The 27,535-nt window shown below is 60.9% G+C and overlaps 1 protein-coding gene across 4 annotated transcripts; it reads right to left on the reverse strand.

Annotated features, from left to right (window-relative positions):
* Positions 1-8,730: 8,730 nt before the first annotated feature.
* Positions 8,731-27,130, reverse strand: FASN (fatty acid synthase). Of its 4 annotated transcripts, none has more exons than XM_023244365.2 (42): positions 26,992-27,130; positions 25,158-25,286; positions 24,275-24,427; positions 22,954-23,127; positions 22,652-22,852; positions 22,405-22,527; positions 22,203-22,318; positions 21,955-22,089; positions 20,862-21,324; positions 20,583-20,770; positions 20,225-20,414; positions 19,397-19,491; positions 19,152-19,286; positions 18,864-19,067; positions 18,564-18,679; positions 18,125-18,300; positions 17,851-18,042; positions 17,687-17,767; positions 17,389-17,568; positions 16,979-17,158; positions 16,692-16,895; positions 15,912-16,216; positions 15,220-15,612; positions 14,952-15,116; positions 14,751-14,869; positions 14,489-14,643; positions 14,163-14,366; positions 13,832-13,982; positions 13,570-13,748; positions 13,346-13,465; positions 13,050-13,172; positions 12,694-12,917; positions 12,399-12,600; positions 12,141-12,292; positions 11,939-12,030; positions 11,544-11,695; positions 11,207-11,452; positions 10,778-10,966; positions 10,237-10,467; positions 9,890-10,113; positions 9,700-9,798; positions 8,731-9,542 (listed from the first exon to the last, which is right to left on the reverse strand). In XM_023244365.2, exons 2-42 carry the CDS (start codon positions 25,282-25,284, stop codon positions 9,153-9,155), a joined length of 7,548 nt encoding a protein of 2,515 aa, XP_023100133.2. In that variant the 5' UTR covers positions 25,285-25,286; positions 26,992-27,130; the 3' UTR covers positions 8,731-9,152. The 4 variants fall into 4 exon arrangements, with proteins under 4 accessions (XP_023100133.2, XP_023100135.2, XP_044900891.1 ...); XM_023244367.2 differs by having other exon boundaries at positions 25,158-25,317; XM_045044956.1 differs by having other exon boundaries at positions 16,692-16,892; positions 25,158-25,291; positions 26,992-27,129.
* Positions 27,131-27,535: the final 405 nt, after the last annotated feature.

Consider the following 27,535-nt stretch of genomic DNA (forward strand, 5'->3'; position numbering starts at 1 on the left):
CCGCCTGCCACGGACATTTACGCGCTGTCTGCCGTTTCGCAATTTCCAAGAACCCTGCAGGGAATGCGCATGTGCACACGTGCTCGCGGCTGTTGGCTTTCAGTGGCCGCAAGTGTGCGTTCGGGATGACGCGTGGGGCGTCTTTCTGCACCCCTGCCGAGTCCCCGCAGAGGGCTCACGGGCTCGCCCCCTTCGGCGCCCGTCTCCCCGCCGCCTTGCCAGCCGAGCGTGCCGTCGCTGTTTGCACCCATCCGAGGGGGAAGGAGTGACAGCTCGGCGGGATCGAGGCCCACTTTCTCCCTATTTTATGGTGGGGGTCTGCCCGACTTTTATTTGGTTTCTAGATGTCTTTCGAACAGCCTTGCAGAGGTACAATTAGCGATGAAAAGCTGCATGTGAAGTGACCATGAAATAAGTTTGGATATATTTATATGCCAAGAAGACTGTCACGGTCAAAGTAATGAAACTATTTGTGACCCCCAGTGTTTCCTCTACCCCCCGCTCCCCACCCCTGGAAAGCACTGATCTGTTTTCTGTCACTGGACATTACCTTGCCTTTCTGGGATTTTATTGGTTTGTTTGCTTATTTATTTAAATGTTTATTTTTGAGAGAGAGAGAGAGAGAGAGAGAGAACAGGGGAGGGGCAGAGAGAGAGGGAGACACAGAATCCGAAGCAGGCTCCAGGCTCCGAGCTGTCAGCACAGAGCCCGACGTGGGGCTCGAACCCACGAACCGCGAGATCATGACCTGAGCCGAAATCAAGAGTTGGACGCTTACCCGACTGGGCCACTCAGGCGCCCTTTGATGTTTTTAATTTTAACAAATACGTATGTTCTGATGTCTCATTGTATTCTTAATTTTCGTTTCCTTATGAAATGTTATGTCTGTTCCTCATGTCTGCTTCACATCTTTTGCCCATTTTTTTGTTTTTAAATTTTTCTTAAAGATTTTGTTTTTAAGTAATCTCTCTATACACAACCTGGGGCTTGAACTCACAACCCCAAGATCAAGAGTCACATGCTCCACCCATTGAGCCAGCCAGGCACCCCTCTTTTGGCCATTAAAAAAAATTAAATTGTTTGAAAACAAATTTTAATGTTTGTTTTCTTAATATTAGTATTATATTTTTAAAATTTACATCCAAGTTAGTTACCATATGGTGCAACAATGATTTCAGGAGTACATTCCAGTGATTCATCCCTTACATGTAACACCCAGTGCTCATCCCAAGTGTCTTCCTTAAGCCCCTTCCCCATTTAGCCCATCCCCCCTCCCACAACCCCTCCAGCAATCCTCTGGTCTCTATATTTAAGAGTTTCTTGTGTTTTGGCCCCCTCCTCGTCTTTATATTCTTTTTGTTTCCCTTCCTTTACGTTCATCTGTTTTGTCTCTTAAAGTCCTCATATGAGTGAAGTCATAGGATTTTTGTCTTTCTCTAATTTCACTCAGCATAATACCCTCCATTTCCATCCACGTCGTTTCCAATGGCAAGATTTCATTCTTTTTGATTGCCGAGTAATACTCCATTGTATATATAAACCACATCTTCTTTATCCATTCATCTGTCGATGGACATGTGGGTTCTTTCCATACTTTGGCTGTTTTGATAGTGCTGCTATAAACACTGGGGTGCATGTGCCCCTTCAAAATCCCACTTGGTCGTGGTGAATAATTCTTTTAATGTATTGTTGGATCCAGTTGGCTAGTATATTGTTGAGGATTTTTGCATCCATGTTCATCAGGGAAATTGGTCTATAGTTCTCCTTTTTAGTGGGGTCTCTGTCTGGTTTTGGAATCAAGGTAATGCTGGCTTTATCCCTTAGATAAATGCCTAGTAGTGCAACTGCTGGGTCGTAGGGTAGTTCTATTTTTAGTTTTTTGAGGAACCTCCATACTGTTTTCCAGACTGGCTGCACCAGTTTGCATTCCCACCAGCAGCGCAAAAGAGATCCTCTCTCTCCGCATCCTCGCCAACATCTGTTGCTGCTGGAGTTGTTAAGGTTAGCTATTCTGACAGGTGCGAGGTGGTATCTCATTGTGGTTTTAATTTGTATTTCCCTGATGATGAGTGATGTTGAGCATTTTTTCATGTGTCTGTTAGTCATCTGGATGTCTTCTTTGGAGAAGGGTCTATTCCTGTCTTTTCCCCATTTCTTCCCTGGAATATTTGTTTTTTGGGTGTTGAGTTTGATAAGTTCTTTGTAGATTTTGGATACTAACCCTTTATCTGATATGTCGTTTGCAAATATCTTCTCCCATCCTGTCGGTTGCCTTTTAGTTTTGCTGATTGTTTCCTTCTCTGTGCAGAAGCTTTTTATTTTGAGTTGGTCCCAGTAGTTCATTTTTGCTTTTGTTTCCCTTGCCTCCGGAGACGTGTTGAGTAAGAAGTTGCTGCGGCCGAAATCAAAGAGGTTTTTGCCTGCTTTCTCCTCTAGGATTTTGATGGCTTCCTGTCTTACGTTTAGGTCTTTCATCCATTTTGAGTTTCTTTTTGTGTCTGGTGTAAGAAAGTGGTCCAGGTTCATTCTTCTGCGTGTCGCTGTCCAGTTTTCCCAGCACCACTTGCTGAAGAGACTGTCTTTATTCCGTTGGATATTCTTTCCTGCTTTGTCAAAGATTAGTTGGCCATATGTTTGTGGGTCCATTTCTGGGGTCTCTATTCTGTTCCATTGATCCCAGTGACTGTTTTTGTGCCCGTGCCATACTGTCTTGAGGATTACAGCTTTGTAATACATCTTGAAGTCCAGGATTGTGATGCCTCCGGCTTTGGTTTTCTTTTTCAGGATTGCTTTGGCTATTCAGACTCTTTTCTGGTTCCATACAAATTTTAGGATTGTTTGTTCTAGCTCTGTGAAGAATGCTAGTGTTGTTTTGATAGCGGTTGCACTGAATATGTAGATTGCTTTGGGGAGTATGGATACTTTAACAATATTTGTTCTTCCTGTCCATGAGCATGGAATATTTTTCCATTTTCTTGTGTCTTCTTCAATTTCTTTCATAAGCTTTCTATAGTTTTCAGTGTATAGATTTTCCACCTCTTTGCTTAGGTTTATTCCTAGGTATTTTATGGTTTTTGGTGCCATTGTGAATGGGATCGCTTCCTTGATTTCTCTTTCTGCTGCTTCATTGTTGGTGTATAGGGATGCAACCGATTTTTGTGCATTGATTTTATATCCTGCAACTTTGCTGAACTCAGATCAGTTCTAGCAGTTTTTTTTTTTGTGTTTTTTTTTTTGGTGGAATCTTTTGGGTTTTCCATATAGAATGTCATGTTGTCTGTGAAAAGTTAAAGTTTGACCTCCTCCTGGCCGATTTGGATGTCTTTTATTTCTTTGTGTTGTCTGCTGAGGCTAAGACTTCCAATACTATGTTGAATAACAGTGGTGAGAGTGGACATCCCTGTCTTCTTCCTGACCTTAGGGGGAAAGCTCTCAGTTTTTCCCCATTGAGGATGATATTAGTGGTGGGTCTTTCATATATGGTTTCTATGATCTTGATGTATGATCTTTCTATCCCTACTTTCTTGAGGGTTTTTATTAAGAAAGGATGCTGTATTTTGTCAAATGCTTTTCTGCATCTATTGAGAGGATCACGTGGTTCTTGTCCTTTCTTCTATTGATGTGATGTATCACATTGACTGTTTTGCGGATATTGAACCAGCCTTGCATCCCAGGTATAAATCCCACTTGGTCGTGGTGAATAATTCTTTTAATGTATTGTTGGATCCGGTTGGCTAATATCTTGTTGAGGATTTTTGTATCCGTGATCATCAGGGAAATTGGTCTGTAGTTCTCCTTTTTAGTGGGGTCTCTGGTTTTGGAATCAAGGTTATGCTGGCTTCATAGAAAGAGTTTGGAAGTTTTCCTTCAAATTCTATTTTTGGAACAGCTTCAAGAGAATAGGTGTCAACTCTTCCTTAAATGTTTGGTAGAATTCCCCTGGAAAGCCATCCGGCCCTGGACTCTTGTTTTTTGGGCAGATTGTTGATTACTAATTTGATTTCCTTACTGGTTATGGGTCTGTTCAAATTTTCTATTTCTTCCTGTTTCAGTTTTGGTAGTGTACATGTTTCTAGGAATTTGTCCATTTCTTCCAGATTGCCCATTTTATTGGCATGTAATTGCTCATGATATTCTTATTATTGTTTTTTTTAATTTCTGTTGTGTTGCTTGTGATCTCTCCTCTTTCGTTCTTGATTTTATTTATTTGGGTCCTTTCCTTTTTCTTTTTGATCAGTCTGGCTAGGGGTTTATCAATTTTGTCAATTCTTTTTTTTATTAAAAATTTTTTTAAATGTTTATTTTTGAGAGAGACAGAGCATGAGTGGAGGAGGAGCAGAGAGAGAGGGGGACGCAGAATCCAAAGCAGGCTCCAGGCTCCCAACTGTCAGCCCAGAGCCTGACGTGGGGCTCGAACCCACGAACCGTGAGATCACGACCTGAGCTGAAGTCGGATGCTTAACCGACTGAGCCACCCAGATGCCCCTTCGTGTGAGTCTATTTCTTGACTAATTATTTTGTTCCATCGATCTACTTATGTATCTTGATGTCAATAAACACAGTCTTGATTGTTACAGCTTTGTAACAAATCTTGAAAAACCTTGGAATCAGGCAACATAACGTCTCCACTGAATTGCACTGGCTGTTCTGCGTCCTTGGCATTGACACAGATTTTAGCATTAGCGTGTCAATTCCTAAAGTCTGTTCAGATTTTGATAGAGATTGTATTTGTCTCCATGAGTGGAGTGTCTGACTCTTGATCTCTGGGTTGTGAGTTTGAGCCCCATGTTGGGTGTAGAGACTGCTTATAAATACAATATTTTTAAGACCTATAGGTCATTTTGGGGAGAATTTACATGTTAACATTGACTTTTCTAATCCACGAGCACAGCACATCTCCCTACTCCCTTCTCTGATCTTACTCAGCGGTGGAAACACCCTTCTGCACCTTCATCATATTTATCCTGAACTGTTTCTTCCTTGGAGGATGCTGTTGTGGATAGTATTGATTTTTTAACATCAGCATCTGCCTGTTCGTCCCCCGTATGTAGTCATGAGATGGGGTTTAGTATACCGATCTCTCCTGCAGTCTTGCTAAACTCACTTCTTACGTCCAGGTTTTTGTGGGGTTCCATCAGCTCTTCTGCAAAGGTGACCATGTTGTTTGCAAGCAGGGACAGTTTGATCTCTTCTAGTCTCTATGCCTTTCATCTCTGCTCCTTGACTTGCTGCACTGACTAGAGCTTCCAACATGGCGGTGACTGGAGGTGGGGGGGCTGTGGGTCTCTGCCTTGTTCCTGGTTGCAGGGGGAGCATTTGCCCTTTTGCCACTAGGAACAGTGGCAGCTGCAGTTTTCATGGAGGCCCTTCATTGGGTTTGGGAGGTCTGTTTCTAGCCAGCTGAGAGCTTCCTCACAAGGAGGCGCTGGGTTTTGTACATCTGCGTTCAGCACAGGCTGTTTTCTGCACCCAGTGGGATAATCCCTTTTTGGCCGTGAATGTGGTGAATTATATTCATTCAAAAAAAATTTTTTTTTTTGACATTTATTTTTTAGAGACAGAGAGACAGAGCACTGGTCGGGGAGGGATAGAGAGGGAGACAGAACCCGAAGCAGCTCCAGGCTCTGAGCTGTCAGCACAGAGCCCGACACGGGGCTCGAACTCACAAACCGTGAGATCATGACCTGAGCCGAAGTCAGATGCTCAACTGACTGAGCCACCCAGGCGCCCCTATATCGATTGATTTTTGAACGTTGAACCAGCCTTGCGTTCCTGGGATAAACCCCCTTGGGTCGTGACGTATTGTCCTCTAACATGTGATTCTGTATGCCACAATTTTGTTTTTCAATGTTTATTTATTTTTGGGACAGAGAGAGACAGAGCAGGAACGGGGGAGGGGCAGAGAGAGAGGGAGACACAGAATCGGAAACAGGCTCCAGGCTCTGAGCCATCAGCCCAGAGCCCGACGCGGGGCTCGAACTCACGGACCGCGAGATCGTGACCTGGCTGAAGTCGGACGCTTAACCGACTGCGCCACCCAGGCGCCCCTGTATGCCACAATTTTGTATAGAATATTTGCCTGTGTGATCATGATGGACATTTGTAGTTCTCCTGAAATGTCTGTTAGCTTTTGTATGAAAGTAATGCTGGCCTCATAGAAGAGTTGTACATTGTTGCCTTGCTCGTGCTCTACCAGGTGAGGTCACAGCAACAAGGCAGCCGTCTGTAAGCCAGGAAGAGAGCCCTCACCTGGGACCAAACTGGCAGGAACCTTCATGTTGGAAGTCCTTGCCTCTAGAGCTGCGGGAAAATGAATTTCAGTCTAGAGTATCATGAACAGACTAACATGTCCCCAAAATATATCCTGTAAATTGAGTTCTTTTGAACTTATTGAGACTGGTTTCCTTTCCAAAATTCAAGAAGAGTTTGGATAGAGCGGGTAATAGTTTTTTTCTTAAATTTCCAACAGGAAAAGTTGTCATTGCGGTCTGGAGTTCTCTTTGTTGGAAGGTTTTTCACTACAAACTCGCTTTTTTCTATAGATGTAGGGTTACTTGGGTGGTCGATTTCTTCTTGATTACATCTTGTGTGGAATTTTTTCATTTTATCTAAGCCGTCCAATTGGCATAAAGCTGTTCGTAACATTCCTTTATTAGTCTTTTAACATGTGTAGAATCTTAGCGACAACGCTTCTGTGATTCCCAATGGCGGTAATTCGTGTCCTTATTTTTTTTTTTCCAGTTCAATCCGGTTTATGTATTATTGGTTCTCAAAGAAGCAGCTTCTGGTTTCACTAATTTTCTGTTACTTTCCTGTACTTTATCTAATGGATTTGGACTGTGGCGTGTACTATTTCCACTATTCTCCTCAGTCTGGGTCTCGTTTGCTGTGTTTTTTTAGTTTCTGAAGGTTAGTTCATTTGAGCAACTTCCTTTTTGCCGCGGGCCTTCCGTGCGGTCTCTTCTCCAAGTACCACAGATGCAGCTATGCCATTTTCTCATTCAGTTCAAAAAAGCATTCTCTCCCAGTTTCTTCTTTAGCCTCTGGAGTTTTTAGAGTTCTTACCCGGTTTCGAAACTCAAGGATATTCTCAAGCTCTTTTTGCTACCGATGCTAATTTGATTTGTGACCAGAGAAAATATTTTATAGAAGTTGATTTTTCCTAACTTACCGACACTGGTTTTATGACCCAGAACGTGTACGATCTTGGTGTACTTTCCATGTGAATTTGGAAAGAATTTGCGGTTGGGTGGAATGTTCTATGTCAATTAGGGCAAGTTGGTCGGTCATTTGGTTCAAGTCTGTACTGTCTTCTTGTTCTACCAGTAAAGGAGAGAGGGCTTTTGAAATCTTTGTGAAAACTTTGTGAATTTGCCTGTCCCTTCTCTCTGACCTACAACCTTTGCTTCCTGTATTTGGGAACTGTTACGGGGCATAAAAGTTCAGGATCGTCATACCCTTTCAGTTAGTTGACTCTTTTGTCATTATGAAGTAACTATCTGTCCCCAGTGTGTTTTTCCTCTGAAATCTTTGATAATCCTACTCCAGCAATCTTTCCACTATTGTCAGCATGGTTTTAGATCCACATAGCGTGTACCAGAACATTCTCTTCCACGGCCGCACAACATTCCAGGCACAAACACACCACACTCTTACATCCGTTTTTCTGTTGGTGGACACTTGGCTTGTGTCCATGTGTTGGCCACTGTCCCGGATGCTGCTGTGAACAGCGATATACACGCATGTTTGAGCCTGTTTAGAATTCTTTGGGGGTATGTACCTCAGAGTGGACTTGTTGGCTCACGGGAATCCTATCTAGATCGAGCTCTCTGAGGAACACGGTAGGGCCCCCGGTCTGTTTCTGGGTTCAACATATCCTTTTTGAAACCTAGAGTTGGGCCCAAGCCTCTGTGCCCTGGCTTCCTGATCGTAGGCGCCAGCTCTCTGTGCTCATCTCCGCCAGTCGGCCCAGAACGCTCTGCCCACAAACCCACTGGTGTCCACCTCACCCCTTAGCTCTTGGGATTCAGATGCTCAGGGGACCTCCCTGCCCCTCCAACACCCTCTGATCCAGCGTCCGTACCCTCGCCTAAACTGATCAGTCTCTCGTTCGGCTTGGCCAGTTACACCAACGCTAGGTGTCGCCGGGAAGGCGAGGAGACTCATACCTACGCCCAACTGAATTCAAGTAAAGGTTATTCTCAGTAACGGAGATAAGCCACCTCAAATGAGCCGAAACCCTGGAGAACAATCCCAAGGTTTCCCTGAGGAATAAGGAATTCTGACAAGAAGCCCAGGGACAATCCAAAAATTGCCCTGGCTGATCTTTTGAACGCCCCCAACGATAGAGGACAAGACTCTCCTGCCGGTTCTGTTTCTCTGGCGAAGCCCCGCCCGCCCCAGCCCTGCAGGCGGTGTCCAGCCTTTCTGCAGCCTGGGGCCGTCCCTCTCTCTGAGCACGAGCACGCATATGCACGGTCCTGCGGGCAGGGGGCTACGGGGACCACGGGGCCATCCCCTCTGGACCCCAGGGACGTGGCGGGACAGTACTGGCCCCACAGCAGCTGTCAGAGAAGGGAAGAAAGGGTGACTGGAGGCTGGAGCTCACGTGGGTTTAATTGGGGGGGGGGGGGGGGCTCTGTGGGACAGCAGCTTGCACCAGGTCGGTGTAAAAACCAAACAGGATCCGGACGTGGTTCTTTACACTGACGGTTACAGTAAATTCCAGAATTCCAGCAGCAATTTGAATCATGTTTTTGAAAAACGAACACAGACGAACACAGGGCGGGTGTCCCCGGGGCTGCCACCTTCCGCAGGCCCCTGCATCATGGGGGCCCCGGGGCTGGGGCTCCCGCGCCGCCGGCCCGCGCAGGGTGGACGAGGCCCTGGCGTTTCCCGGGCGACGCAATAAATAGGAGAATCAAATGGAGAACCGAGGAACAGGCCTGTGTGGCAGGCCCCATGCGGTGCACAAGGCTCTGCCCAGGCCGACTCTTCACAGACCGAGGCGGGTCTCCGAGTCGGAGGCGGCCCACCGCCCCAGGCCCGCGGTCGCGCAGGAGGAGAGGCGGCCGCAGGAGGAGAGGTGGCCGTGGGCAGGGGCCTGGGCCGGGCGATCCCACCCGCAGGACCCTCCCTGGGCCCCGGGGCGCTTAGCCCTCCCGGACGCTGACGCGCGGCTCGGCCAGGGAGCTGTGGATGATGCTGAGGATAGTCTCCAGGCCGCTGCCCTCCAGCAGCGTGCGGTGGTCCCCCTCGATCACGTGCACGGACACCTTGCCGTCGCACACCTGGGACAGGTTGTAGTCGGCGCCCAGGCCCTCGCCGTACACGCTGCCCGTCTTGGTGCGCAGCAGCGTCACGTTGCCGTGGTAGGTGTCCCGGGGGATGTACTGCTCGGCCGCGCGCAGCTTGTGGTAGAAGGAGCGTGCCGCGAAGCTCAGCTCGCGGGGGTCCAGGCCCGCGTGGCTGCGCGTGATCAGGTCCACGGTGGCCGCCACGCGCTCCTCCAGGCCCTTGAGGGGCAGCAGTGCCTCCAGGACCTGCGGGAAGGGTCTCTGAGCCTTGCGTCGGCCACACGCTGCCCGGGGTGGGGTTAGGGGGGTGGGGCCCGGAGACTGTGCTGTGGGGGAGGGTGGGCTTCCGGGCCACCGCCGCCCCCCCCCCGCCCTCTGCCCTCCGCCGGCTCCCGGGACCCACCCTGTTGTGTTCCATGTCAGTGAACTGCTGCACGAAGAAGCACATGGCCTCGGCCTCGGCCTCGGCCTCACAGCCAGGGGTCAGCTTCGCGCGGTAGCTCTGCAGGGAAAGAGGGGCTGCTGGAGCCGCTGGCCGGGCCGGGACCCTGGGCGTGGGGTCGGGAGTCCGCCGCCCCCACCGGGGCCCTCACCTGTGTGTAGGCCAGCACATAGGTGTGCGAACCGTCGAACAAGAAGAGGCTGTTGTGCGCGGGGGTGGGGCCCTGCTGCGCGGCCTGCAGCTGCGAGCACATCTCGAAGGCCACGCAGGCCCCGTAGGAATAGCCGGCGATGCGGTAGGGCCCCTCCGGCTGCACCTGCCTGATGCACTCGATGTAGTAGGCGGCCAGACTCTGGATGCTGTCCAGGGGCGCGGCTGTGGGGCAGAAGGAGGCTCAGCCGCGGGCAGGAGGGGCCTCCCCCGGGGAGCAGGGGTGGGGACAGGCACGCCATCCCGCGTCATCAGGGGTCGGAGACGGCCTGGCTGGCCGGGTCGCACCTCGAGTGCACTGTAGGCCGTAGGTGGGGATGCTGAGCTTGGACGCCAGGCTGCGGAACACAGTGATGGAGCCCTCGATGGGGTGCACCAGGAACAAGGGGCGCTCCGAGCTCTGCACCGAGTTGAGCCGTGTCAGGGTCGGGCCCTCGGGGTTCACCAGCAGGGTGCTGAGGTTCAGCTGGGCCTGCTGGCCGGCAGGGGTGTCCTCCTTGGGTGTGGGGGCTGCCAGCTCTGCGAGGAGGGGCGGATGTCAAGGAGGGCCAGGGGCACACAGATCCCCCGGCACGTGAACACTCCCCCCCCCCCCCAACGGCTGACCCAGGCTACGGGACTGGGGTGGGGGGTGGGCGGCACTAGGCCCCACTGAGGGCTCTCAGGAAGGGGCCAGATGGACAAACCTGACCTGCCCGTGGGCCGATGGCACAGGAGGGCCCCGGTGCCACTCAAGGCACGTGCACCCTGGACCCCGTAAGAGGAGCACGGGCCACGGTGGCCCGGGGGCCTTCCCCTTCCTCCAGCTGCTCTCCCTGCGGTCACGCACCATTAGCTGTGCCAGCCTTCGAGGAAAGCTCCTGCAACTTCCGGAGCGTGAGCTGCCGGATGTCCCGCATGGACATCACCAGGTCGTGCTCGCGCTCCAACATCTGGCGCACCTCCACGCCCATGAGCGAGTCCAGGCCCAGGTCTGCCAGCGAGCTGTCCAGGTTGACGGTGGCCAAGTCTCGAATGCCTGGGGACAGGCGCTCGGTTGGCAATTCGGGATGGGGAGCGGGGCCGGACGCCTCAGGGGCCAGGTCTCCGGAGCGAGGGCCGCGTCACTGCGGTGGGCATGCAACCCCCACCCGGCTCTGTGCGGACCCCTGGTGCCCGTCCCTCCCTTGGCGAAAAGGCAGGGCCCTCTCTCGAAGCCGGGGAAACCGAGGCTCGGGGGAACAGAGCGTCTGCCGGCGTGGAAAGGTGTCTCCCTCACCCAGGATGTGGGCCACGGCCTCCATCGGGTCCTGCCGGCTACTGCTGTCATTGTGGGCGGTGGCCTTCTTCTCGGCCAGCACAAAGCTGCTCAGGACGGGGTGGGGCTGGTTCAGGAAGACGTCCAGCACCTCCAAGCAGGAGGCAATCCGCTGCGGCAGCGTCCCGCCGATGACCACATCGTTGGAGCCCATGGACTCCAGGACGATGCCCACGTCACCGACGGCGCCCCACTGAATGGCGAGGCCTACGGGACAGGGCCGGGGGGCCGAGTGAGCGTGGGCCTGGGGGGGGCAGCGGCAGGCGGGGGCCGCCGGGCGAGGAGTGGACGGGCTCACCCGGGAGGCCGTCGTGCTGGCGCTTCTCACACACGCGCTCCATGGTGGAGTTGGCGAAGCCGTAGTTGGTCTGGCCGGCGTTGCCGCGCCCGCAGCTCACGGAGGAGAAGGCCACAAAGTAGTCCAGCTCGGGGCACGCAGCTCGGGTCACCCTGTGGGCGCCTGAGTCACACCCTGCTGGCCGGCCCGGCCCACCTGCCGACGCGCCCGAGGGTCCCCACCGGGCCGTCTGCTTCCGCTTCCCTAACCCCCCACGGAGGCCTGTGGCCTGGTCCCCGGGCGGCCGTGGGAAGGCCGTGTCGGGGTACGCAGAGCGGGGGGAGAGGCAACGGCTCCCAGGCCAGAGCCAGGCCGTGTTGGGGGATGGGGACGGGACGGGGGCTCGTCCGCCTCACCTGTCCAGGTTCACGGTGCCGCTGTACTTGGGCCTGACGACGTCCTCAAAGAGCTCAGGGGTTTGGTTCTCCAGCATGGCGTCTCTCAGGACCTGGGGACGAGGGACCCTCAGCACCTGCCCCGACCTCACGGCTTTGGAGGCTCGGCCCGGGAGAACCTTCCCTGGGTGGCCGGCTCCGGCCCCTTCGGAATCACACTCACCACGGCCAGGTTAAAGACGCCTCCCACGGGCCCCAGCTGCGTGGCCTCATCGATGAGGCTCTGGGCCCCATCCAGCGAGCTGGCATTGCTGGTGGACACCAGGACCTGTATGCCCTGGCGCCTCCACTCACGGACCTGCTTGGCCTGGTAGCCTGTGGGACACAGGGCAGTGGGGTCGGGCCAACCGGGGGTCCTAACCCAGAGAGCACACAAGGGCTGAGCTGACCGGGTGCCCCCTGCAGCCCCAGGCCTGCTCACCTGTGCGGATCCCAGAGCGAGAGGTCAGCACGAGTTTCCGGGCCCCTCGCAGCACAAGCCACTGGGCCAGCTCCAGGCCGAGGCCGCCCAGGCCCCCGGTGATGACATAGCTCTTGTGGGCCGGGCAGTAGGTCTTGGACACGGCGGCCATCAGGGTGGGACCCGTCTCCCGCAGCACCGCCTCCGGCTCCTCCCTGCGCACCTGCAGTCGGAGCAGTAGCCGCGCTCGGGCGCTGCCCCTGGGGCTGGAGCGGGGGGAGCGAGGGGAGCCGGGGGAGCCAGGCCCCCTCCTCACCTGGACGACCACTTTGCCGATGTGTTTCCCTTGAGCCATGTAGCGGAAGGCGTCCTCCACCCGGTCCTTGGGGAACACGGTGCACTTGAGGGGCTGCACCACACCGTCCCGGATGCCCGCCTTCAGCAGCGCAGCCACCTCCTGCCAGCTGTTCCCACCTTCATCCATGAGCGAGTCCAGCAGAACCCCGTGGAAGGTCACGTTCTTCAGGAAGACGGCCATGCCTGGGCGGATGGACGGGAGGGCTCACGGCCCACAGCCTACCCTGTGGACCCCGCGCCCCCTCCCCCCGCTGGCCTCTTGCCACCTGCCCACCTGCCCGCCTGCCCGCCCGCCCTGTCCATTGCTCGCCTCACCCAGCAGGTGGTTGTTCGAAAGGTCGAATTTGCCGATTTCCAGGAACCGGCCGTGCTGGGCCAGGCACCGCACGCTGGCCTGTAGCTTTTCTTCCGCCAGAGAATTCAGGACCAGGTCCACACCTTGGGGGTGGGGGGAAGAGGGGTCCTCACTATCACACCTGGCCCGGGTCCAGAGAGCCAGGCCCTGTCGCTGCCTGGGCCAGTGAGGAAGGGGAGAGGAGAAGGCAGGGGTGTGGGCAGAGAACACAGAGGGACGTGCCGAGGATGCCCCCGGAGGCCCTCGAGCCACTCACCCTTCCCTGCTGTGTGCCGCAGCACATGCTGTTCAAAGGACGTGTCCCGGGAGTTGGCGAAGCTGGTGTCGTCGAGCTGGGGGAACCTGGCCTGGAGGTACGCCCGCTTCTCGGCCGACCCTGGCAGGCAGAGGCGTGTCCCGGTGAGCCAGGCTGCAGGGCTGGGGCGGGGGTTGGGGGGGGGGGGGGCAGCCCCGGGCTCCCGGGAGGGCCGGCAGACCTACCCACGGTAGTGAAGACGCGGCAGCCCAGGCTGAGGGCGATGGCGATGGCGGCCTGGCCCACGCCGCCCGAGCCTGAGTGGATGAGCACCGTCTCCCCGGGCTGCACACGCCCCCGCACCACCAGCGAGTAGTAGGCGGTGGTGTAGACCACAGGCACCGAAGCCGCCTCCTCTAGGGTCCTGCGGGCACGGCACAAGGGGTCAGCTCAGGACAGCCTCAGCCGTGGCCGTGGGGCCCTGGACTCACAGCCCCACAGACTCACCAGCTGGAGGGCACCTCCCACAGGAAGTCCTGAGAGAGCAGGACGGAGGTAGCCAGGCCTTCGGCGGGCACCAGCCCCATGACACGCTTGCCGCTGGCGTCTCGGCCAGAGAACTCCATGCCCAGCAAACAGTCGTGGCGGGCCCACTTCCCTGGGGACAGACGGTGGGGGGGTGAGCCGTGCGTCTCCCTAGGGGAGCCCAGGGTACAAGCTCAGGCCCGAGAGGCCTTCAGGTCCCTGAGCGCTGGCGGGGCGAGGAGCTCTCTTCCTCCCAGGTCCTGACCTGACTTGGAGATTTGGGCCTGGCTGTGCCGTGGTACCCGGCCCGTACCTGGGATGGCGTCAGGGGACAGCTTGCCCGTGGCCAGCATGATGTCTCTGAAGTTGAGGGAGGCATAGTAGACGGCACAGAGATGGGTGCCGGGGCCGGTGAGCTGGGTGTGGCGCAGAGGGGAGCAGACCCAGCGGATGGAGGAGAGGTCGCCCCGCGTGAGGACGTTCACGAAGGCGTGCTCGGTCTGCTCCTCCGGCAGGCCTGGGGGTGACAGGAGGCGGGGCTGCCACGGGGGCTTCCCAGGCAGGGTCTCCAGCCCCCCATCCTCCTCAGCCCACCCCGCTACAAGGCAAGGAACCGGTGGGGGGGGGGGGGAGACTCACCGCGCTCCAGGGGGAAATGGCGGAAGGCCCCCCAGGCGCCGTCTCGGTAGACATTCATCACGAGGTCCCCCCGTAGCACCTTCTGCAGCTCCGAGGAGCCGGGGTCCAAACTGGGGGTGCTGGACGTGCTGCTGAGGTTGGACACCAGGACGCACCTGTGGGCAGCCGCACAGGTGAGACAAGGCTGTGTGGGGTGGGGTTGGGGGGGGCACCAGGAAGGTGAAGGAGGGCAGAGGGCATGCAGCTGTGTCGAGACCCTCACCGAATCCGGTGCCCGCCAGGCTCTCTGCGGAGACAGTTCACCAAGCCCACGATGCCTGAGTCGGGGCAGCTGGTGGCTGTTAGCCACACGGGCTGCTGGGAGGAGTCGGCCAAAATGTTCTGCAGGATGACAAAGGGGTTGGCCTCCGGGAGGGTCCCCAGGCCCAGGCACGTGGTGCTGGGGGGCCCAGCCGAGACTGACCTTCAGGGAGTTCACCCACTGGAAACTGGGGTCCTCTACAGGCAAGAAGACAGGGCTGTCCCATAGGACCGGCCGACGGCACAGGAAGAGCACAGAGCCATAGAAGGACTTCTTCAGGGCCACCAGGTGCAGGGACGCCCCGGCAAACAGACTCTCCCACTGGTCCTGCACGTCGGGGGGGGGGGGGGGGGGGGGGGGGAAGCAGTCAGTGCTTGCCCCGCCCCCCGGCCCCACCCCCCCGCCTCCCGGCCCCGCCCCACCCCTGCACCTGGCTTAGGAGGCTCTGCTGGCCTCGCTGCGGCTCGGGGCAGGTGAGGAAGGCGACCGTCTCTCCAAGGGGGTGTCCTTTGAGCAGAGCGTGCAGCAGCAGGAAGCCGCCCTCCTTGAGAGCGGCCCCCATGTTGCCAACGGCCACGGCCGGGTCACTGAGGCTGGCCACGGCACAGTTACACAGGAGGAGATCAGCCGAGCCCAGGCTGCCAGGGGCGTGGTCCGCAGGGTCCCACTGGCCCTGGGCTATGCCGTGCTGCTGCAGCTTGGCCTGCACGGCCTCCAGGGCCTGAGGGTGGCGGTCAGTGGCCGTGTACTCCAGCTGCAGCATGGGCTGGGTGTTAAGCAGCGCTGGGATGTGAGAATACAGGCGGCCATCGCCAGCCAGCACCTGGAGGTGGGGACAGCTTCCTGGATCGGCCGCCACCAGGCAGGCGTCCCGACGCAGGCCGGTGACGTCTGCCAGAAGGGCCCACCCGCCGACCTGGCCCAGGAGACCGCCAGCTAGCGTCAGCCCCGTCTGCCGCGTCCACGGAATCCCCTCTCCAAGCCCGCTGCTCGGCGCTCGGGGCAGGACGGCAAAGCACGGAAGGGCAGCATGGCCTCTGACCGGGCGAGCTCGCGGACTGGTCTGGTCTGCCCAGCCTGGGCCCGCACACGTTACGCCGGACTGTCCGGACGGGCACCCACCTCCACGACCTTCATCTTGAGGCTGGGCATGTTCTCCAGGGCGGTGTCCACGCAGGCCTTGAGCGCCGGGGAAGCGAGGAGGCCGCTGAGCAGGGGGTCGTCCTGCAGCAGGGGCCTCTGTTGGGCCAGCAGCTGGCCCAGCTCCAGCTGGAGGCCCCCGTTGAGCTGCAGCTGGCAGGCGGCCGCCAGCAGCCGGGGCAGGCCTTGCTTTGGAGGCTCCTGGGGGGCCTGGGCCCCGTCCAGCCCAGACACCACCATCTTCAGCCCCTGCTGGGCCACCTTGGTCTGCAGCGCCTGTGCCAGCCCTGGGGAGGGACGGGCACCGGACAGGGGTCTCAGCTGGGCCAGTGTTCCCCGAGCCCCCTCCCCCCGCCCCCACAGCAAATGCCCACTGCCTGGGCAGTCCGGCCCTCTAGGGCTAGGAGCCAGCCTCCAGAGGGGTTCAAGGGGGCCGTGCTCCCCATCGAGGTGTGAGCCCCACAGAGAGTGGCCTCGGGACCCTGACCTCCCCAGCTGCGCCCAGCCCCCCACCAACCACCCCCCAGCTATCTGCATGGGTGCGAGCACTCCACAGGAGGTGGGCTGTGGGGCCGGGCCCCGGCGTGGGCATCACACCCAGGCGGCTGGCCGGGACACAGCTGGGGTGGGGGTGGCCCGAATCCATCCTGGCTCCCTGTGCCCTCCCTGAAGTCTGGGAGCCTCTCGAGGAGGCGAGTCGAGGCCCCTGGGGAGCAGGAGGTTGCAAGCCATGCCGGGTTCCGGTGGGGGGCTGGGCCTCACCCCTGCACAGCTGCAGCCCCTCCTGCAGGGCCGCGTCTCCAGCCAGGAGCCCCTCCTCCGTGTGCGGCGTGAAGCAGAACTTCTCCAGGATGGGTGCAAACTGCTCCTGCTGCCGCCGTGGGGCCATCGAGGCGTGGAGGCCCGAGACGAGGACGCCGCCGGCCACCGTGCTGTTCAGACAACGGTTCACCAGCACGTTGACCGCTGCGGAGAAAGGCTGAGTGAGCATGGGCAGTGCCCAGTCAGTGCAGGGACACGGGGGTGCGGGCACTGGGGCGCGGGGCTACCTTGGGCCTCGCCCTGCAGCGAGTACACCCTGCGCTGGTGGGTGGCGGGGTCGATGCGGACGGAGGTGATGCGGGTGGGCAGACGCAGGCCGCGCTGGGCCAGGCCCAGGATGGATGTCTGCAGCATGGCGTCCAGGAACGTCACCCAGTTGTTCTTCCACAGCAGCCGGCCCGCGTTGCCTGTGGAGAGGGGCCGTCAGCTTGGCTGGGCAGGCCTCAGGCTCGTGGCACCCTCTCCCCCGCATGCCTTGACCCAGGCGCCCTTGGTGGCCCCTCACGCCCAGAACGGCCCTCTCTCCACGCGGCTTGGGCACCTGGATGCCGGGTGGCAGGTCAGGCTTGGTCCGGCCCTAAGGGAGGTGGCCCTGGGGCCCGTTCCTGGAGCGTCGAGGGGGGACCTGGCACCCTACCTTCGAGGTTGGCCTCGAGGATGCCTTGAAAGTGAGGGCCGTAGTCATAGCCACGCAGCCTCAACTCTTTGTACACGTCCCTCTGGCTCAGGTGGAACGTAGCCATGGGGTCCGTGGCGTCCAGGCCGTCCCGGCTGTCGAACAGCTTGGTGTCGGGGTCCTCCCACTGGTAAACCTTCCCTACAGGTGGGGGACAGGAGAGCCTGTGGGCGGGTGGAGTGGAGCTGGCAGCCAAGGGTCCCCTCGGAGGCCAAGCCCAGTGGAGACCCTGCAGCCGGGCCAGGCACCATCTGCTCACCGCTCACTATCAGGTTGCCGTTCTCAGACACCTCGAAGGTGCGGGAAGCCTGTAGGAGCCGCACTTCCAGGGGCACGGTCCCTAGGGACGGCAAGGCGGGAGATCAGCGGCGGGGGTCAGCGGCCAGCCCTCCCACCCCGGCCCTGGCGGCCAGTCCGTCTCACCGGTCTTGGGTAGGACGGTAGCCTGGTGCAGTGTCACGTCCTCAAACACCACGGGTACTTGTTCCATGTTTTGACTCAAGGTCCGTGCCAGAGTCTTCCAGACCAGGCACAGGTAGCCGGTGGCGGGGAAGAGGACGCGGCCGTCGATGCAGTGGTCCGCCAGGTAGTGGTCAGGGGATTCAGGGCTGATGCCTGCATGGGCTGGGCCTTAGTGCCGGTGCCCAGGAGGGAGCACCCTCGCCCCCCCCCTCGACCCCCCTCTGCCCCGACTCACTGATGTTGCAGACGGTGGAGGCAGAGGAGCCACTGGAGCCGCTGGGGAAGTCCTTGGCGGTGGGGACGTCCCAGGTCTGACTGTGGTCCCACTTGATGTGAGGGGAGATGAGAGGAGTGCCCCGGGGCACCGGGAACTCCACGGGTGGAAGCAGGCCATTGGGGTTGACATCGAAGCTGGGGGTGGGGGAAAGGTTTGAGGGGCTCGCCCAGCCCAGGTGGCCTTGCTTGGGGCTACCTTGTCCTACCCACGGCCAACCGTCTCCCAGAAGACCCGGGGCAAGGCCAGGGTAGGGCGAGGGCTCAGCACCTGCCAGCCCACTTCCCGGGGAAGACCTCACTCTGCGGCCTGATTAACACACCTTGTTATCGTGGACAAGCCTGGAATGGACGCACCCCCGCCCAGACCCCCGGTCCCCCAGCAGGGGCAGCTGACTCACCCCAGCAGGTGCAACTTGCCCACGTTGCTGAGGAAGAACTCCAGGTTGTCTCTTTGGTCCTTCTTCATCAGAGGGACGATGGTACAGCTGGACTTCAGGCCTCTCTTAAGGACGGCCTGGGAGAGCAGACGGGCTTGGCCTTCCTGACTCGGTCCCCCGCTGACCCCCGGGCCCGGCAGACGGGCTTGGCCTTCCTGACTGGGTCCCCCTGCCCCCGGGCCCAGACCATCGGCTTCTCTTGGCCGCTGGCCCCAACGCGCCAAGACTGCTGCCCTCACCCCGGTTCCCACCAGTGCGCACCTGCAGCAGCGCATGGGGGGCGATCTCCAACACCACGGCGTCCCCGGGCACATGCCACAGCGCCTCCTGGAACAGCACGGGGCTCACCAGATTGTTGACGTTATACTCCGCCGAGAACGTGCGGGCCAGGCTGCCCTGCCACTGGGCCTCGGGGATGGAAGTACTGAGCCAGCGTGCCGAGCGGGGCCGCGGCTCCCGGATCACCTGTGCACAGGACGTGGGTCAGGCCCCTGCTGCCCTGCCTCCGGGAGCCCCCGCCTCCGGGGCGCCCAAGGGTGGCCAGCCCACCTTCTTGAGGGCCTGAAGCAACGTGGGGGCGATGGAGTCCATGAAGTAGGAGTGGAAGGCCATGCCGCCCGTCCGCACCTCCTTGGCAAACACACCCTCCCGCTTCAGCTCCGCCACGAACGCAGCCACCTCAGCCTAGGGACGGAGATGTCAGGGGGCTGGACGAGTGGATCTGGGCCGTCCCCCCAGGTCGCCCGAGGAACGGAGCAGGGACTTGGGGACAAGCCTCGCCTCCTAGGCCCCACCTGCGGTCCCGAGATGGTCACTGTGTCCTCAGAGTTGTGGCAGGCGGGCACGACACCAGGGGGGCAGCGCTGCTTACACTCCTCCCAGGACAGGCCTGTGGGCAGGGACGGCCTCAGGGGGCAGCTGCGGGGAGCCAGGGGGCCCTGCCCGAGAGCAAGACACTGCCCAGGGCGGGCCCTAATGACAGGGGTGTGGTAATGACAGCCGCGGAGCGGTGCCTTTATGGGCCGCTCTCACTCCTGCTGTGTTTGATCTTAGGGGAAGGTGTCCTCCCTGGTGCCCCACAGGCTGGGAGCGGGGTCTGGGCTCCTAACACCTCTCCTGCCAGCCCTTTAGGGCGGTGGCTCTCTGAGGTGTCCCTTCCATCACAGCCCAGCCTGCCTGAGGCATGATCACGTCCGCCCCTTCCCCTGAAGCCTCCAGGAACAGATGCTGGCGGAGGAGAGCCAGGACCAACCATCCCGACAACCCTGGGGCTTCGTGTGTGTGTGTGTGTGTGTGTGTGTGCGCGCGCGCGCGCGCATACGAAGGGATAGCTGTCCCCACCTGGCTTCAGCTCAGGCGTGTGGAAACGGCACCAGCATTTACAAACGCGCCTCAGTAAACGTGCTACATGTCAAGGCCAGTGGGCGTGGGAGGCCACTACGGCGGGTCCTGAAAGGGTGCTGGGGTCTGTCACTCTGCTGTGAGGACGGTGGCCAGTGCGGCCCCCCCAGGACCCCACCTCTACCCAGCGTGAGTGTCAGGAGTGCTAGGAAGACAGACCTCCCTGGACACCCTTAGGGCTGTGGGCCACACGGGATGGGGGACCGTGCGGGGACACCCACCGACGGCCGCCATGGTCCCCGGTGGGATGTTGGTCTCCTTGATGCACTGGCCCCTCCAGTAGGCGGCGAGGATGGCCTCCTCCTGAGAAAGGCAGCCATCTGCGTAGCCACAGGCCACCTCACCCAGGGAGTGCCCGATGATTCCGTCGGGCCGCAGACCCATGGAGTTCAGCAGGTCTATGAGGGCGATCTGGGGGTGGGGCGGGGGGGGGGGGGTGGAACACAACACATCATGCCAGTCCTGGGGACACCAGGCTGGCCACGTGCACAGTCACAGCAGCCTCGTCAAGTCCGGTGCCCGCTCCCCTCCCCACGGTTTCTCGTCCTGCCCACCGGCCCCCAGGCCCCGCAGGTGCACCTGGATGGCGGTGAGGCTCACGAAGGCGTGGATGATGTCGTCAAAGGTGGCCTCGTCTGTGCTCAGCAGCAACTCAGACACCTGCAGTCCCAAGGGCTTCACGGCCTCGTCGGAGCGCAGGATGGAGTCCCGGAAGCTGCCCAGGCGCATGAGGCTCAATCCCATCCCGCACCACTGTGCGCCCATCCCTGTTCCAGCGAGAGGCGTCAGGCGTGGGGGCCGCGCAGCCCTGACCACCCGCTCACCCGCCGGGGAGGGCCTGGGGAGCAGGGTCCTCACCCGAGCAGATGAACCAGAGCGGACGCTTGCCAGCGGCCACCAGCTGTACCTCCTGGCTGCCGCCCTTGCCACCCAGCACGGTGTAGCCCCGGAAGGGCATGGCGGTGGGGGAGATGGCCGCGATGTCATTGAGCATGCTCACGAAGGCCAGGTCCTGGCTGTGCCGGCGGCCTTGCTCCAGCAGGCAGTGCACGGCCTCCGGGGTGCGTCCGCTGGCCCGCAGCAGACGGGGCAGAGAGGCGTGCCGGGTGGGTGCCAAGGGCGGCCGCATATTGGGCCGGAGAATGACGTGCACGTTGGAGCCGCCGAAGCCGAACGAATTGATACACACGTTGCCTCCGCGGACGGGCAGGGGCTGCTGCACCACCTGCAGCCGTCCATCCTGGAGCGCGGGGATCTTGGTGTTCGGGCTCCGGAAGTGCAGGTTGGGGGCCCAGAGCCCATGCTCCAGGGACAGCAGCACCTGTGGGTGGCTCGGAGTTGGTGGGGCGGCTGACCTCGCACTCCCTACCTGGGGTGGGGGATCCCCCTCTTGAGATCACACTACAGGCCCTGCCCCCCGCATTCACCCTGCCATGGCACAGGGACCCGGTGACCTAACCACACGCCCCTTCCCCTCTCTGGGCCTCGTGACTTCACCTGGGGCCCTACTGACCCTCCAGGCTGATGGGCTAGGGGATCTGGACACAAAGGTCCCTCCCAGGCCTCACCCCTAGTCCCGATCCTCGCAGGAACTACAAACAGATTCCTGTGTCAGCCCGAAGGAGCTGAGAGTGTCAGGAAGCCCCCACCATACCCAGAAACTACCACTGCTTGGTCTCCCCACAGACCACCCAGCCCCCACTGGCTGGTGAGGAGGCTGTGGGACCGGTGGTGGCAGCGGCAGCGGCGGGGGGAAGGAGGGGGTGAGGGATGGGCCACCTGTCTGGGGCCGTCCCAGCCACTTCACCTTCCCTAGCTGAGGGTCTGACCCACAGGGAGCCAGGGTAAAGACCTGTCCTATACTCGTGCCCTGCTGTCCGGCCTCGATGGCTGGCACCCCACGGCACAGCCTTGCCTGGCACGCGGGATGGCTCCAGACCAGCCCACCCACCTTGGCCAGAGCCGCGAGCCCCGAAGCGGGCTCCGGGTGCCCCATGTTCGACTTGGTGGACCCGATCAGCAGGGGCTCCTGGCGGGAGGGACACAGGGCTCGGGCAATGCCGTTCAGCTCCTGGGGGTCCCCCACCTGCAGAGGACAAAAGGGAAGGTCAGGACCCCACCTGGGCGCCTCTTAGGAGCGAGGCGTGGACCCCACCTGGGCGCCTCTTAGGACCGAGGTGTGGATGATGTGGCTCTCACCTTGGTCCCTGTGCCGTGGGCTTCGATATACTCGAGGGACTCTGGGCTCAACCCAGCCGGCTCGTACAGCGAGCGGATGAGCTGTTCTTGTACTTCCCCGGAGGGAAAGGTCACACCTGTGGGAGGAGCCAGGCCTCAGTCCCCAGCCGCCGACCCCCTGCGGTGGGCCAGCCTGGCCCCTCGGGCCCCCAGCCGCACCCACCTTGCTCCTTGCAGCCATCCGTGTTGGTGCCTGCATTGAGGATGGTGGCATACACACGCCGGGCCAGGGACTTCTTGGTCAGCAGGACGGCCACCACGGCCTCCGCACGGCAGTAGCCGTCCCCTGAGGGCAGAGGACACGTGTGCTGGCGCCAGGCCCCCGAGGCCGGGAGCTCGGGGCGGAGCTGGGCGAGCTGGCGTCAGATGGGATCGTCCGGCGGCCCCCCCACCCCCCGCCCGCAGCTCACCGGACTCGTCGAAGGCCTTGCAGATTCCGTCGGGGCTCAGCATGCCGAGCTTCATGAACTGCACGGAGGTGTTGGGCTTGAGCAGGAGGTTGAGGCCGCCCACGATGGCCGCGGGGCACTCTCCCCTGCGGATGGCCTGGTAGGCGTTCTGAAGGGCCAGCAGGCTGGAGGAGCAGGCCGTGTCCAGAGCGATGCTGGGCCCTGCAAGCGAGAGGCTCTAACAGGGCGCCCTCCCTCCCACTCGCCCCAGCCCCCCTTCCTGGGGGGAGCCAGAGGCCGGGAGGGGCCGGGTGGGGACCCACCTTTAAAATCAAAGAAGAAGGAGAGGCGGTTGGCCATCATAGCCCGCTGGCAGCCCACCATGCTGTAGCCCACGAGAGTCTCGGGGTCTCGGCTCAGAGCCTCTGAGGCCTCCGAGCCGCTCACGCCCACCCAGACGCCTGTGTGTGTCCCTCGCAGGGTAGCCGGGTTGATGCCTGCAGGAGACAACGGTAGAGCCTGGCAGCCAGGCCTGCTAGAGAGCACCCAGCTCGCACCCACTCCAGGGGCGAGGCCTCACCTCTCGGCCTCTCTGGCTTGGGTGTGGGGGGGGACCCCATCTCAGCCTAACTCTGGAGGAGCCTGAGCAGGACAGCCGGCCCAGGTAGGGCTGAGGACAGATAAGTGGGTCACGAGGAACCAGGGGCCCAAGGGACAGATGGGGCTCCAGGCTCTGGGGTTAGGCAGAGGCCAGAGACAGCTGGAGGTAAGGACAGAAGGCAGCATTGTCCCCAGGATACTCCCCTGGCCCCTGGTGTCACCAGCAGGGTCTGGCAAGCCCCGATGACCAATGAGCACCCAAGCACCAAGGGCAGCCTACTCTAGGACGGGCTGAGATAAGGAGACAGAGGAAGACAAAGGCTAAGTGTCCAGGCTGGGAAAGGAGGGAGGGACCCTGGCCAGCCCCTGGGGAATGGCGTCCAAGGTCTCTGGGTGGGGCTCGGGCAGTGGGAAGCCTCTGCCCGCCCTTCGCCTCAAGGTGCTGTGTGCAGGTCGGGCCCTGGGCCTGGCCAGCACCTGCTGCAGGGTGAGAGAGCCGAAAGGCCAGGACTGGCCCCCACCCCTACCTGCCGAGGTACCACACCCACATGGCTGGCCTCCTCTCCATGCCCCTGGGGCGGCAGGGACAGGTGTCCTCCCCGTGACAAAGGACAGCTGCCTTGAGGTACCCGTCCAAGGCCAGACACGGCCCAGAGAGAGGAGTGGAGAGTGGGAGTCCTGGGGGCAGCATCCCACCTCCTGCCCTGCCTGGCACTCCACCGGGGCCCCGAGATCAGCTGTACGTTGAGGAGGGAGGAAACTGGGCCACCTGGGCATGTCAGGGACACCTTGGGGTGCAGTTGTGAAACCTAACAGGCCTACGCCTCCCAAGACCATTGGCCCTGGACCAGGGCCCAGGAGAGCCACGGTGGCTTCTGCTTCTGCCTGGATTTCTGCGCTTTGACACTTCTACCCTGAGCACAAGTTGCTTTTAGAAGCGAGAAAGAGCAATGCTGTCGTGTCTTCTGGGGGAGTGGGGACTGCAGAGACCGGCCCCCGGCCCTGAGGTGGCCACAGTTGGCCAGTGGCCTCCCGAGGACCCACCTCCATCCAGGATGGCCTCGTAGGTGACTTCCAGGAGCAAGCGCAGCTGGGGGTCCATCGTGTGAGCCTGCTTTGGGTGGACCCCGAAGAAGGAGGCATCGAACTTGGACAGGTCCTTTAGCTTGCCGGTACGCTTGGGCAGGCCGTAGAGTCCTGCAGACAGAGGCAGGTGGAGGGCTGTGGGCCCCGAGTGACCGACAGCCAAGTCCCTGCTGTGATGGGGAGCCGCAAGCTCTCCAGGGGGACCAGGCAGCAGCCCCAGAAGCAGGGCCTAGTGCTGCTGGGCCTAGGGTGCTCCTGGCACCACGTGGCCGACTGAGACCCCAGCCGTGCTCTGAGAAGGGGACCCACTGGGCGGGCCTCAGAGCAGAGCACAGTGGGGACGGTGCCTCCCCCAACCCACCGCTGTCCTAGCCGGAGACCCTCTCTGCCTGGCCTGCCGTTGCCTGGCTGCTGAGATCGGGCCAGACTCTACCGTGCTGACTCACATCCCGTAGATCAGGTAGAGCCGCTCTGCAAAAAATCCTACTGGGCGGGAGGAAGTCAGACCAGCTTCCCAAGAGAGCCTGGTGTCTTATCTGACGGCCCGGGGCCCGTGGGCCGGCAGGGACAGAGTAGTGGGTGGCGGGGCCAGAAGCACCTGCCCGCCTGGCCTCACCCCAGCTCTGCTCCCCCAGCAGATCACCTGGCTTGACTATAACATGGGCGGACGCACGCCCGGGTTGGCCCTCAGCCTCCCAGTCCCCGGCTCCGAGGCCCCTCCGGGCAGCAAGGCTCTGCAGTTAGGACTGGGACTCAGGCTGGAGCCGGTCTGCTCTGGGCAGCCGGGAGGCTGCACCCACAGCAAGCACAGGAGAGGGGAGCCTCAGGACCACCCACTCACCTGCCTTCCACCTCCTGTCATCGTCTGTCACCATGTCCACGCCGCCGATGAGGTTGGCCCAGAACTCCTCCATGTTCTCCGACTCGGGCAGCTTCCCGGACATGCCAGCAATCACAACTTCCTCCATGGCTGCTCTGTGCAGGGGGAGTAATGTGGGGGCCTGGCGCTGGTCAGATCCGGCTGCCAGACCACCAGGCTGCAGCCTCTCCCCTGGCTTTCTAACCCCACAGCACCACCTACGGGTTTGTGAGCGGTGAGACCCAGATCCAGGAGGCCAGCTCCTGCGCCCTGGGCTGGCCAGGACAGACGCCTCAGGTGTATGGGGGAGTCCACACTGGTCCAGCCAGCCCTCACTTTTCACTGGGAGGACTGGACCCTCTGGCCTTTGGCACTGGCCTGGCACTTCTGGGGCCCTGGCCTGGGGTGACCACCCCCCCCCATGGCCCTGCTGCCTCATATCTGGACCCCAACAGCCCCTGCAACCTCTGCAACCTGCTGCTGGGGTGCTCCTGGGAGAGGGCCTCACAGAGGGCAGCAGGCAAGGCCATCCCAGAAGGGCCGAACTCTTCCTAAGACAAGACCGCTGGGCACTCGATCTGTTAAGAGCTAACCCAGTGAATTAAGCAAACAAAAAAGAAAGGGTACCGAGGTTTGAAGAAAGGAAGTATGGCAGTGGGGGAACGCCAACCCACTCTAACCAGTGGGCCCTGCACTCCAGTGCATCCCAGGCCGCTCTCCATGCTGGGGGCAGGGGCCGACTGTCACTCAGGGCAGCCCTCAAACTGCACCTAAACCTCGAAGGGCTCTGGGGAAAAGACGGCCCCTGCCCAGAGTTGGACCCACCCAGCCAGTCTAGCCCCTCCAGCAGGGAGAATCGTTCCTGGTTCTGGCCTGCAAGTGCTGCCCAGGCCCGCACACCTGTGCAGGTGAGGAGGCAAAGGGACACTGCTGGCCTAACTCCACACAGCCTGCCTGGCCATCCGGACTAAGGTCCCCGAGGCCCCCCCTGCAGAGAAAGCCCAGGCCACCCTGGGCTTAGGGGTCCAGGAACGGGGCCCCTGGACAGCCCCTGAAGAAGGGTGCAAGGCCAGGGTTACTCTGGCAACTTCCGCCAAGGCCCGAAGGCCTCGTGGCACTAATGAGCGGCAGACACGCCAGCCCGCCGCCCTCCCGGGTCTCCGGGTCCCTCTGAGCAAGGGCGCGTGAGCCGAAAGCAGCGTCTTCCTTTGGCGGCGCGGCGGCCCCGAGTCCCGGCCGGGAGGGAGCCCCCACCCCCGGGGCTGAATAAAGAGCCCTTTGGCGGCCCGGAGGCTGCAGCGCCCGGGCGGCAGCTTCCTCCTGAGCGCGCCCGCTGTTCTCCCTACTTGCTATTCACGCCGAGTCCGGCGCGGCCCGGGCAGGGGCTGGAGACCCCGCGGCGCCGACCTCGCCCCGCCGCCACCGCCAGCCCGCCCTCCAGAACTTCGGGGTTCCGCGCGGCACCCACGTGATGGAGGCTGGTGCGCCCCCCCCCCCCCCCGCCGTGCTCCCGGAGCCCTGGATCGCGCTGGGCCGCGTCCCTCCGGCACCGGGCGCGGGGGGTGCCGCGGGCGGAAGGGGTCGGCGGCCCAGCCCGCGTGGCCCAGCCCGCAGCCAAAATGGCTGTTCGCGGCTCCCGGGCGTGCGCCCCTCGCCATCGCCCACCTGCCCCGCCGGGCCTGGGGCGCGGCGCGCCGGCCCTCCGGGCGCCCCGATCACCCAGGCCGGGGACTCGGACTCGGAGCCCGCGACCTGGCCGGCCGACCTCTCCCCTCGGGCGTCCCCCGGGCCCCGAGCCCGGCCGTGCCGCTCATACCTGGTCTGGGCGCGGGTGGCGGGCGGAGCGGGCGGCGGGGCGCGAGGATGGAGCGCGGCGGCGGAGGGGAAGCCGGGCCGCTGCCGTCTCTCTGGCTCCCTCTAGGCCGGCGCCGACTCTATTTAACCGCGGCCGTCCCCGCGCGGACACGCCACATGGGCTGACAGCTTGGCTGCGCCGCCCAGGCCAATGAGCGTCGGGGCTGCGCCCCGGGACCCGGCGCGCCGCCGCCAGTGGGGTGATGCGGCGCGCCGCCGAGCCGCCGGGACCCGGCGCGGGGGCGCGCAGGGCTAGGGGACCCGGCGCCCGGGGGGCGCCATGGGGGGCTCCGCATCACCCCCGCCCCCGGCTTCCGTGCCCCGCCCCCCGGGCCCGTGGCGCGGAACCGCCGGCGGCGCACGCGCAAGCGCAGGGGATTGAGCCCGCAGCAGGCCCCCGCCCCCTCCCGGGGCCGCCCCCGGTCCTCGGGCCGCGGGGGCCACGTGTGCGCGCCGCGCGGGTGAAGTTGGGCGGGGATGTGCTTGGGCCACTGTAGGGTCATCGT

This window comes from Felis catus, chromosome E1, assembly GCF_018350175.1.
Source record: "Felis catus isolate Fca126 chromosome E1, F.catus_Fca126_mat1.0, whole genome shotgun sequence".
NCBI classification, from domain to species: domain Eukaryota; kingdom Metazoa; phylum Chordata; class Mammalia; order Carnivora; family Felidae; genus Felis; species Felis catus.